We start from the raw sequence: 12,725 nt of genomic DNA, 5'->3' as shown, positions 1-12,725 counted from the left end.
GATGGCACTTCTCAGAAACAGCCCCAGATCGGCCGGGTGCAGTGGCTCATGCCTGTAATCCCAGCACTTTGGGAGGCCAAGGCAGGTGGATCACTTGAGGGCAGGAGTTCAAGACCAGCCTGGCCAACATGGTAAAACCGCATCTCTACTAAAAATACAAAAATTAGCCAGGCGTGGTGGCGTGCACCTGTAATCCCAGCTATTGGGAGGCTGAGGCAGGAGAATGGCGTGAACCCGGGAGGCGAAGGTTGCAGTGAGCCGAGATCATGCCATTGCACTTCAGCCTGGGTGACACACACACACACAAAAAAAGGCTGGGCTCATGCCTGTAATCCCAGCACTTTGGGAGGCCGAGGCAGGTGGATCACGAGGTCAGGAGATCGAGACCATCATGGCTAACATGGTGAAACCCCGTCTCTACTAAAAATACAAAAAATTAGCCGGGCTTGGTGGTGGGTGCCTGTAGTCCCAGGTACTAGGGAGGCTGAGGCAGGAGAATGGCGTGAACCCAGGAGGCAGAACTTGCAGTGAGCCGAGATGGTGCCACTGCACTCCAGCCTGGGAGACAGCGAGACTCCATCTAAAAAAGAAACAGCCCCAAATCATTTGCTACAGCTACCACCAGATATCTTGACACTGTCTGCCTTAGTGTACAAATCTCTCCATTCTACATGTCAAAAAATATGTATCATAGAAAAACTACTTACCAGCACTTGCAACGGTATTAAGGGAAAAGATGGGCTTTTCTTCTGTCTTATAGGAGATGACAGACCTAGAATTGACAAAAACAAATGTAAATCTCAAAATAATTTTTAAACTGTTATTTCAAAATATGAACAAAAGCATGAACATAAAAAAGCTTTGATTTCTAAATCTTTCTTGCCTGAATTTATTAAAGATGATGGAGCCTTCATCAAATTCATATCCAGAATTTAGTAATTCAAGGGCAATGACTGACGCATCTCCAAAAGTGGGGGGCTTTCTTCCCACTTCTTTGAATGCCACCAGAAACTGGTCAGAATGAGTCCTATAAGAAAAGCAAGAGCTCACATAGCTAGTTTAACAAGATTTCTGCTGAAAGAGCACAGGGGACGGGCAGGAGAAAACATTGTCACCATAGATCAGGTCTTTTGGGGTATGGGTGGTGGTGATTTCCTGAGTTCTTCCACACACTATCATAATTCCTTTCCTTCAGCACCTGCAAAGAACTAAGAACTAAAAATGAGGTCTGTTTTATATTCTTTTTGCCTTTATTCCTCTCCTTCTAATCCTAATGAACTATTGCTAACATTTCCAGGCTGTAACAGCTCCTCAGATGCCTCATTTGGCTTAATGCCAATAGCTTTTGATATTCACATGGCATTCAACTTATGATCCGGATGAAGAAGAAAAGGTAGAAAACAGGGGAAGGAAAACAGAAATGTTCCAATATATCCTGGAAAAAAGAAAAAGGAAACAAACACCCCCTTGTGAATATACCAAAAAAGGCCCCGAAGAATATACCTTGTTATTGATGAAGGTTTTTAGAGTTTGTCAAAACTTTTGAGAGAAGATTTATTCGTGCTTGCATCTTTATGAAAATAAACAATATATATTTAAATTACCTATAAAGTATGCCTCTGATTTTGTCACCAATTCCAACAAGCATAACTTCTTTCCCAGCTGCTGTTAGTGTAGCAACCTCGCTTTTCATCTGTTTAGCGATGGAGGAATGAATAGCACCACACAGTCCTCGATCTGAGGACACACCAATAAGGAGGTGTTTCTTCTTGTCTTCAGGCCCCTTGATATCAGCTTTTTCATACAGAGCTTAAAAACAAACAAAAGCAGTAATTTTTTTATATGCAATTTACACTAAATACAATAAATCTCTAATTTACAAAGCAGTTGGTTATTTCCAAAATATGCATTTAAATTTAGCTGGCAACTGCCTAGTGTAAGCAGGTGTTCTTAGGACAGCTGTAAGCTGAGGCCGGGCACAGTGGCTTATGCCTGTAATCCCAGCACTTTGGGAGGCCTAGGTGGGCAGATCACCTGAGGTCAGGAGTTTGAGACCAGCCTGGCCAACGTAGTGAAATCCCGTATCTATTAAAAATACAAAAATCGGCTGGGCACGGTGGCTCATGTTTGTAATCCCAGCACTTTGGGAGGCCGAGGTGGGCAGATCACGAGGTCAGGATATCAAGACCACGGTGAAACCCCGTCTCTACTAAAAAATACAAAAAAATTAGCCAGGCACGATGGTGGGTGCCTGTAGTCCCAGCTACTTGGGAGGCTGAGGCAGGAGAATGGCGTGAACCCGGGAGGCGGAGCTTGCAGCGAGCCGAGATTACGCCACTGCACTCCAGCCCGGGAGACAGAGCTAGACTCCGTCTCAAAAAAAAAAACAAAAAACAAAAAAAAACAAAAATTAGCCAGGTGTGATGGTGGGGGCCTGTTAATCCCAGCTATTGGGGAGGCTGAGGCAGGAGAATCGCTTGAGCCTGGGAGGGGGAGGTTGTAGTGAGCTGAGATTGCACCACTGCACTCTAGCCTGGGCAACAGAATGAGACTCCATCTCAAAAAAAAAAACACAAAAAGAAAACAAACAAAAAAAAAACAACAAAACACACACACACACACATAAAAAAACAAAGGACAGCTGTCAGCTGAGATATTGAGGATTTGGTAGTAAACAGGGGGTTCACTGCATGATCTTCTTTACTATCAAATATGCATAAATCTTCCTTAAGTTAAAAATTCTTTCAGATAGCCTCAACTCAGGATAAGACAGCATGATCATAAAAAAGTTAAGAGAAAGAATGTAATTACAATTCTTTCCCATTTCCAGCTCTTTACAACTTTATTTCCAAGATAAATTCATAATCAAATAAGTATAAAAGCATCTAAAAACACAATATAAATTCTTTTTAACTGCCATATCTCATCTCTTTTCCATTAAGAAGACTAATTAAGGATGGATTACATAAATTTCTGAAGGAAAAATGTCTTCATGCTTTTGAAAAGATAAGAATGGTGATTAAGTATCTTGAAAATGAAGGTTCTCAGCTGCTTTTCCTGCTTCAACATCATTCGGATTCTCAAAACACCATCACGAGTCATATCCATGATCACTCGGTCAGCTCTCCACCGCAATGCCTCCCACCCGCCCACGCTGCAGTCGTAAAATGCCACACTACAAGGTCACAGGATGAAATTAAGCCCCTGCATCTAACACACGGTTTCCAAGTTCTTCTGATGGTATACGTAATAACTGGGAAAATTTCAGAATATTTTAAAAGTTAATATGGCCATGTATAATGGTTAACAAATACACAGACTCTTGACACCAAATCACATAGGTCCAAACAGAGGCTCTTCATCCTTTTATATGTGATCTTAGGCAAGTTACTTAACTTCCGTGTGCTTCCGTTTTTCTCACTGGAAAGCCGGGATTCTAACAGTCCCTACCTGTACTACCCACACGGGTTGTTATCATTACGTGTCAAGTGGATGTAGATGAAAAATAAGTACATGTCAAGTGCTCGAATAGGCTTGACATCACTGTAAGCTCTAAATGTAAGTCATCAGTAGTCTTCTTTGTGTGAAACAGTTCTTCCTAATTTGTGAATTACACTCTTCCCTTACCTAAAGATCCCAATCCATATATTCGAGCTGGTTTCAGCTCTCTCTCAGCTCGGGCATATTTTGCTGCTGCTACCATTTTCATAGACTTGGTAATTTTCTGGATGTTTTTGATGGACTTTAGTCTCCTGGTAACTGAAAAACAGAAGTACTGTGTTAAAACAAAGGAATAACAGTATAACTTCCTGGTGAATTTATTGAAATATTTTTCCAAAGTGCAAGGCAGAATAATGAGCACTTAGATAAACAATAAACAGCATGATACTAAACCAGTCTTAATATTAGAACTAGTACTAATAGCCAGGCGCGGTGGCTCACACCTGTAATCCCAACACTTTGGGAGGCTGAAGTGGGCAGATCACGAGGTCAGGAGATCAAGACCAACTTGGCTAACATGGTGAAACCCCGTCTCTACTAAAAATACAAAAAATTAGCCGGGTGTGGTGGCGGGCACCTGTAGTCCCAGCTACTCGGGAGGCTGAGGCAGGAGAACGGCGTGAACCCAGGAGGCGGAGCTTGTAGTGAGCCCAGATGGCGCCACTGCACTCCAGCCCGGGTGACAGAATGAGACTCCGTCTCAAAAAAAAAAAAAAAAAAAAAGAGAAATAGTACTAATAAAAGGAAGGCAAAACTAGCTACTACTTAGGACAAGCAAATGCAACATAAGACAATAATATACATTTAAAACATTAAATGGATGGTATTGAAAGTTGCCTTAACCACATATTCCATAATATTATTTATATATAACATAATTTACCCCTTCCCACACATACACTCACCTACACCCACACTGGTATAGTTTTTTCTAGTTATATCATGATCATTCTACAAACAACAGAACATAGCTTTCTCAGGTGTCCTTTCTTACTGGTCTTTTCAGAACAAGTCCAATGTCCCAAACATACAATGGAAATCCATTTGGTCAGTTTTGATCAAATACACAATGGGCTAAAGCAGTATATTTCTGAAAGTATTTGTATTTGTCAAAATTTAGTTTTTCTTAATTCACATTTTGAGACAAACAACATACTTACTATCTTTCAAAGTTGCCATATTTCGAACTTGAATCCTGAGGATAAAAGTTTTAAAAATGTTTCAGTTTTTTGAAAAATAGTTCCATTATACAAGAAGAACTTTCAGAGTTAATATATTTATTTAAAGACTACCCCATAAAGAAACAATCTATCAAATACAGGACTCAGAATGTATATGAACAGACATATATTTAAATCCCTTAGGAGTGGCGCGAATCCCTGTATTGAAGGCCTCCTTTTATTTGGCCTGTCTGTACCACCATCTTCTCAGAAGTCAACATGCTCTATTGACTCACACATGCTCTGTTCCCACCTCCATATCTTTGCTTATGTTGTTTCCATGACAGAAAAGCCCCTCCCCTTGTTAAGCTGCCCAACTATACTTTAAATCAAGGCCAGCCACTCTAAAAACTTCCTTAGTTCACAGCAACCTCTTCCAGTAACAGAGTCAATGATATAGTCAAACATGACTACACGTGTAAAAGTAGTTTATATAAACTGATTCTTAACTTTTTCAATTCAGCTCAATAAACATTTACCAAGATTCTCTACATTCCAGGCACTGGTAAACACGACATGGTCTCTGACATATTATTACCTTATAAACAAGGTTCATGAAAAATTACATTTACATAAAATTTAGTATTTTTTTTCAAGTCTTTAAAATTGAAATGCTAATGTGCAGAAGTCAAAATGATTAGACTTAAATGAAATGTTGGTGAAAGATGAATATGAGAGAATTCCTACCCCAATGGGGGAAGACATGCTAAAAAATATTAAATGATCTTTCTGCCTTCAAATCCATACAAAGTGCCGTGTTTGCAGGCAAAGCTACACAGGAGAATTGAGCATGATGAAATGTGTGCACAAAGTAGAGACGTAAGGAAGGGATTCTTGGGAACAGAATGTCATTTTAAGAGGATTCATGTTCAGGAAAGAGTGAGAAATGGAGAAGGGGAAACTGGAGACATGAGTTGGGTTTGTTACTTTAAATAATTAATATTTTTAAATATTAAAAAAAGCAAATCAGTTTAAATCTTATTTGTAGGTTAGTAGGGAAATGAATGTTTATAAGCCCACAAATCAGTTTAGTATTTCAGCAAAGTATCTCACATGGCAGTGACAAGCGTAAAATGAAGTTGGAGTTTTGATGAACACGAAAGACATGGGGACGTAGGCTGCCACAGCCTCACGAGAGACCTCAAAAACATGGATGAAGATGCTGGCAAAGCAATAGGAGACTAGATTTGCAAGCATTTAACTTCTTCACATGTACATTCGTAGCAGAAAGGAAAGCAGTAAGAATGATCTAAGGTTTCTCTAATTGAATAACCTTGGTGGACAGTGACTAATATCTCTCATGAGCATAGGTGAGAGGCAAAAATCCTCAACAGTGTATTAGCAAATCAAATCCAACAATGTATTAAAAATAATTATACACCATCACTACGTGGGATTTACTCCAGGTATGCAAAGCTGGTTCAATATTAAAAAATCAAATAATATAATCTATTACGTCAACAGGTTAAAGAAAAAATCATACAATCAATAGGTGCAGAAAAAGCATCCAACAAAATCTAACACCCATTCATGATAAAGTCTCTCAGCAAACTAGGAATAGAAAACTTCCTCAACCTGCTAAAAAAAAAAAACCACACAAAATCCCTGATTTAATAGGAGAGGCTAGGAGCTTTCCCCATAAGATTGGGAACAAGACAAGGAAATCCCCACTCATCACTCTTCTTCAGTATCATATTGGAAGTCTTAGCTAATGCAGTAAGACAAGAAAATAAGAGGCATAGAAATTTGAAGGGAAGGAATAAAACTGTTTTTGTTCATAGATGACATGATTATCTATGTAGAAAATCCCAAAGAATAAAAATAGCCCCTCCTAGAACCAATAAGCATTTATGACAAGGTTGCAGGATATAAGGTTAGTATATATAAAAAGCTAGTTGCATTCCTCTACAGCAGCCCTGAACTACTGGAGTATGAAGTTAAAAATGCCCGCACACAATTGTATGGTTAAAATGATAAACTTCATGTTCCATGTGTTTTACAATTTTAAAAATCCACTAAAATCTCAGCAAGTTTGATTTTAGTTGAAATCTACTTTGTGGATATCAATAAACTGATTTTCAAGGTTATATAGGAAGGCCAAAGACCTAGAAAAGTCAAACAACATTGTCAGGACTGACACTACCTGACTTTAAGACCTCCTCTAAAGTTACAGTAATAAAAAAGCAAAAACAATTCAAGGAAAAAAGGATATTCTTTTCAACAAACAAATGGCACTGGAACAACTGGACACTAATATGCAAAAATATTAATCTGTACAATGACTTTACAAATTTAATAAAAATTAACTTAAAATGAATCACAGGCCTAAATATAAAATGCCAAACCGTAAAACTTCTACAAGAGACAATCCAGGTGCCTTGGGTTTGGCAATGAGTTTTTAAACACAACACCAAAAGCATGATCCATGACAGAAAAAATTAAGTTGGGCTTTATTGAAATTTAAAACTTCTGTCCTGTGAAAAATACCGTGAAGAGAATGAAAAGTCAATCCACAGGCTGGGAGAAAATATTTCTAAAACTCATCTCTGATAAAGGACTTGTATCCAAAACAAACAACTCTTAAAATGCAATAAGAGAACAACCCAAATAAAAAAAATGGGCAAAAGGTCTGGAGACTTCACCAAAGAAGATCAACAGATGGCAGGGCCAGGTACGGTGGCTCACGCCTATAATCCCAGCACTTTGGGAGGCCGAGGCAGGCAGATCACGAGGTCAGGAGTTCCGAGACCAGCCTGACCAACATGGTGAAACCCCGTCTCTACTAAAAATACAAAAAATTAGCCAGCTGTGGTGGTGGGCACCTGTAATCCCAGCCACTCAGGAGGCTGAGGCAGAAGAATCGCTTGAACCCAGGAGGTGGAGGTTGTGGTGAGCAGAGATGGTGCCATTGCATTCCACCTGGGTGACAGAGCAAGACTGTCTCAAAAAACAAAAACAAAAACCAACCAGATGGCAAAAAGCACATAAGATGATGCTCAGTATCATGTCATTAGAGAACTGCAAGTTAAAACAGTAAGATATCACTACACACCTCCAAGAATGGATAAAACCCAAGAAACTGACCAGCAAACGATGATGAGGATGTGGAGCAAAAGGAACTCTCATTGATGGCTGGCAGGAATGTAAAATAGTACACAGCCACTTGGGAAGATGTTCTGGTAGTTTTTTACAAACCTAAACCTGGTCTTAACTTACCCAACTGAGATGAAAAGTTATGTCCACATAAAACCTACACACGAGCATGTAAAGCAGCTTCATTCATGATGCCAAAAGTTGGAAGCAACCCAGATGTCCTTCAATACATGAATGGATAATCTAACTCAGATACATCCATACAGTGGACTATTATTCGCCAAAACCACAAAGGAGCTATTAAGTTATAAAAAGGCATGGAGAAACCTTAAGTGCATACTACTAAGGGAGAGAAGGCCATCTGAAAAAAACCAAATACTGTATGATTCTGGCTATGACATGCCAGAAAAGCCGAGGATCAAGCAATAGTTGAGAGAAGTGGTTGTCAGGTTTTGGGGAGAGTAGAGGAGGGATTTTTAGGGCAGTGAAGCTCTTTGGTATGATATTGTAATGGTGGATACATGTCATTATGCATTTGTCCAAATCCATAGAACTGTATAACAAAAAGAGTGGATCTCTGTTTTTTGGGGTTTGAAGACAGGGTCTCACTCCCCTCACCCAGGCTAGAGTGCAGTGGTGTGATCATGGCTCCCTGCAGTCTCAACTTCCTACGCTCAGGTGATTCTCCCACTACAGCACGAAAAATATTAGGTTTGGTTTTAAGAATGAATCTACTAAAGGAAAAGATAAAAGCTGGCAAATCCTGACAAGCTCTGTTATTTCAGAGCACAAACTACCTGCCATGACTGTTCTACTACAACAGCTTTTCATAATCACACTTGAAAAGTAATACCAGTTTTTGGCCAACCTTCCTTTTTTGGTGTAGTAATGACTTTTCTCCCTGAACACAAAATTTATTGGTTATAACAAGTCACTCTTGGATATTATTGTTTTAGGCAGACACTTCAACTGACACAAGTTTCTAGTCAGAGAATACCATATGGAACAAATTTGAATTGCGTACCATATTTTGGTTTCCTTAAGTACTCCAAGTCAGAGGTATGAAGAGGTAGCATCTTTTGTGATAATGCTATGCATTTGTCCTAATTTCATGTGTTTTAAAGCACTCTCATGTTTAGCTTTCATTTAATTCTGAAGATGTCTATGTTACTACTTTAATTTTTAGGTACAATTTGAGTAAGAATAGTGATGAGGTAATTGAACTCTCTTTAGGGATAGCTTCCTTTATTAAATATAAAAGTTTTGCAAATGAGGAGATAAAGCTCTGAATCATTGCACGTCCTAAGATCCTCGGGAGACTAAGAAACACAGTGGAGGGAGAATCAAATGGACTGTGGATTACCACTATCTACCATGATCCCACAGCACTGTTATAACAGCTGACGAAGGCAGTGGAGGAGGGAGTCAGGAATGACACCCTTCCAAGAAACTATAGTTTGAGAGATTTTTAAGGAGTATATTAAGATACATAAAAACTTAAAAAACAAGCAATATTGGCTAATCCTCAAGGAAAAGAAAATTATGAAGTGACTCTAATTCTGATATTAAATGTGTAAAAGTCCATTACCTGCCACCAGCAAAAACTGACTCCTTCACACTTATCTAACCCACACCCATGACTGCATCATCTTTTTTTTTTTTTTTTTCTTAGATGGAGTCCCACTCTGTCACCAGGCTGAAATGCAGTGGCACGATCTCAGCTCACTGCAACCTCCGCCTCCCGGGTTCAACCAATTCTCCTGCCTCAGCCTCCTGAGTAGCTGGGACTACAGGTGCGTACCACCACGTCTGGCTAATTTTTGTATTTTTAGTACAGACAGGTTTTCACCATGTTGGCCAGTATGGTCTTGATCTCCTGACCTTGTGATCCGCCTGCCTCAGCCTCTCAAAGTGCTGGGATTACAGGCGTGAGCCACTGTGCCCAGCCCAACTGCATCTTCTTTTCCTCTTTTCGCAAGTCCAAGCAATCTTCTTACATTACATTTGATGTAGAAACTGTACTTAAAAACTCTTCATTTCTCTACTGATATACAGCATTTGGATCCCTATCAGCATTTCTCCCATTGTCCTACATGCTTTGCAAATACTCTAATCCTCCCGCTAACCCACTGAATTGTGCCCTTTTATTGCATATATTTGACAGATGAGGAACTGGTGGGACAGACACTAAGTAACCTGCCCAAGGTCACAGAGCTGCTAAGTGGCAATCAGAATTCAATCCCTGCCGTCTGAATGGAGCCCTTCAGGGCTGGCTACAGAGTTTCTCTCTTCATACAGTACTACACTCTGCTGCCTCACATTTTTTACATTTATTAGTAAATATCTGCCCTCATGGTCTCAGATGACAATTTGTCTTTTCTCTCCTGAAATGCCATCTCCTTATCGGTGTCTGTAGTTTATGACTACTGACACGTTATTATAAAACAGTTCCATTTTAGAGACTACTGAACTCTAAGAAATAGAAATATGTTTTTCCCAAATTTGAAGACAGTAAAATCCGGGACTCTTTCTCTCAAATTTTTAATTTCCATTTTCTTATATGCTGCTTTAAAAAAAAAGTTTAATTTTCAAAACGTTAGAGTATTTTGCCGATACCCTAACAACTATTAAAATAACCACTGTGAATTTAAGTAAGCCTAATGTTTAGTTTATGTTAGTATCGTAACCTTTCTGAAAACTAAAACTAAAACAATAACAAATTATACTTTAAAAAACTTCCAGTAATCAAGACAGAAGCATGGAAATATGCCTTTTCATGGTTCGTTAAGACATTAAGGTCTTTTTTTCCCCTTCCAAATTAATTCTGTGGAGTGGTTTTAATTTCTGAATTCAAAAGGCAATTATAATTCATGGGAAGAGAAATGGCAGAAGAGGCAGGAAAGACATTAAGCACCAGGAGTGAAGAAGAGAACAGAATATGCTTTCATAGTGGAACACTGTTGATTGATGATTTAAAACCAATATTCCAAAGGGATTAAGGTCAGGATTAGGACCTTTATATGCTGATTGTGGTTCCGATTTAAGCTCCTAACAGTAGTTGTCTTGAACTGAGAGCTCTTATTTCGATCCTTCACTAAAAGAGCTTCAAATTATCTTACAGGTGCTTTAAAAAAAGATATTTCTAAAATTTTTTGTAAAATATTTTCTTTGTTTCAGAAACTCTTTCCACTTTTTAAAAGATCAACTCAGAAACTAAGGTTCTAAAAATACTGACAGATAACATTAATGCGTGGCAAGAGGTAAGGACAGGAGAGCTGATGTTCGCAGAGCACCACTGCAAGCCAGGCACTGTCCCAGGAAACTGACTGAGACCTTATCTATTTGTTCACTACCACATTTTGGCACTTTCCAAGTACCACCGGGTGCAGTGCAAGCACTCAGCTAATGTCTGCTGAGGGTTAACAAGTGGGACAATCTATACAACTGAGAATTCAACTACAGTGACCTTTTAATTCCCATGAATGTTCTTTTTCCATATTAGAGAAAAAAAAATCTGACTTCCAAGGCCAAGCCACCAAAAATTTTATGTGGCTAATTCACATCAGATATCATTCTGAAAATCTCGTATATTACTATCAGTTATTTGCTTAATGAAAAACGTATTTATTTCAACTAATGCTTTATGGTCCCTTCATATAAATTAGGATACAAAAATCTAGTTTAGCACTGTAGCGCCTTAGAAATCCTCCATACTGTTAAGAGCAGGGAATTGCTACGACACAGCCTATAATCCCCTTAGCAGCGTGTCTGAAATTCTTCCAGATTCTGTCAGGCTTCAAAACTGAACAGCACCACCTACAAACCAACTTTTACCTGCCCATTCCCGGGCCTTCTAATATGCATTTCCCCCAGCCCAGGTCCCCCTACCCGGAACTAATGTTTAAAATTCTCGAGGCTCGTGGCACCCTTTAACTGCCTGTCAGTTAACAAATGCCACTTAAAGCCCACCGAACTCCTCCCCCAGGACCTGGGGGCAATTTCATGACCTTGCAGGGTTACGGTTTCAGCAAGTGGTTTCAAGGTAGTGCTAGGTGTCCTTCCCTTCCCCGCCCTCAGACAGATCTGTACGGTCCCTTCTGCACCAAAACCACCCTCAGAGGCATCTAGGATGTTCGCCTTTGCTGTTGCAGCACCCAGCAAAGCGTCTGCAACACGGCAGGTGCTCGACGGCCGCGCTCTCTGACTCGATCGAATCTTAAAGGGTCACTCTGTCCAGCCCTGGAGGGTTTCAAAGGGCGTCAAGGACAAAAAGCACAACTTAACCTTCCCCTGGGCTATTGCTCAGGCTCCCGTCACCTTGCAGGCCCTGAGACTGGGGGCCTGGCTCGCAGCGGAAGCTCAGGAAGTCCTGATTAGCTGAGGGAACTCAAGACCGCCCAGACGTCAATTTGGACTCAGGCCGCAGTCCCGAGATCCCAGGTGGCCCTCCGACCTCAGGGAACAGGGCAGGACCTTGCTCCGCCGGAGCCCGGCCCTGCGCACGCCTTGCCGACCTCAGAGCCGCTTCCTGCAGTCCCCGCTACCCGGCGCCTCCGAGGGGCCAGGGGCCCAGCTAGGCCCTGCGACTCCAGATCTGCCCCCGCGCCCATCTCCTCCTCCCTGCCCCGTGCCCAAGCTCTTCCATCCCTTGCGGTCCTGCCGATTTTCCCGCAAGCTGCCATACCATTGCGGCTGCAAGGTCCAGGCGGACAGCCCAGCGACGCCCGCGCGAGAGAACATGGTAGCCGCAGCCCTGCTGAAGGTCGGTCAGGCAGGCCTCAGCGCGCATGCGCGGAAGCTCCCCAGCGCGCCCCCTCCCACCTCGCTCTCTTCTTCAGTCTCGTTTCTTCGCGCTACGGCAAGGGGAGTCTCGCGACCGTTGCAACCCAGTCTTCCTAGGCCCCACCTCCT

General features: G+C 40.9%; 1 protein-coding gene and 1 long non-coding RNA gene across 3 annotated transcripts in view; one reads left to right on the top strand and one right to left on the bottom strand.

Moving 5' to 3' along the window:
* LOC129048161 (uncharacterized) overlaps window positions 1–1,608 on the top strand; it is a 19,898-nt gene extending 18,290 nt beyond the window's left edge. Inside the window, exon 3 of the long non-coding RNA XR_008510267.1 lies at window positions 1,298–1,608. This is a non-coding gene — a long non-coding RNA (uncharacterized LOC129048161). The remainder of the gene's footprint in view (window positions 1–1,297) is intronic.
* ATP5F1C (ATP synthase F1 subunit gamma) overlaps window positions 1–12,725 on the bottom strand; it is a 20,095-nt gene extending 7,370 nt beyond the window's left edge. The window contains exons 1-6 of one of the 2 annotated variants that reach the window (XM_003777513.4): window positions 12,499–12,725; window positions 4,662–4,696; window positions 3,628–3,759; window positions 1,605–1,809; window positions 884–1,027; window positions 708–772 (exon numbers count right to left, since the gene is read on the bottom strand). In XM_003777513.4, coding sequence (XP_003777561.2) covers window positions 708–772; window positions 884–1,027; window positions 1,605–1,809; window positions 3,628–3,759; window positions 4,662–4,696; window positions 12,499–12,554 — 637 coding nt within the window. In that variant the 5' untranslated portion in view covers window positions 12,555–12,725. The remainder of the gene's footprint in view (window positions 1–707; window positions 773–883; window positions 1,028–1,604; window positions 1,810–3,627; window positions 3,760–4,661; window positions 4,697–12,498) is intronic. The other variant, XM_054521901.1, reaches the window with a different exon arrangement.

Source organism: Pongo abelii, chromosome 8 (genome assembly GCF_028885655.2).
Source record: "Pongo abelii isolate AG06213 chromosome 8, NHGRI_mPonAbe1-v2.0_pri, whole genome shotgun sequence".
NCBI classification, from domain to species: Eukaryota; Metazoa; Chordata; class Mammalia; order Primates; family Hominidae; genus Pongo; species Pongo abelii.
The sequence above is the reverse complement of the archived record's forward strand: the minus strand, read 5'-3'. Positions and strand labels throughout refer to the sequence as shown.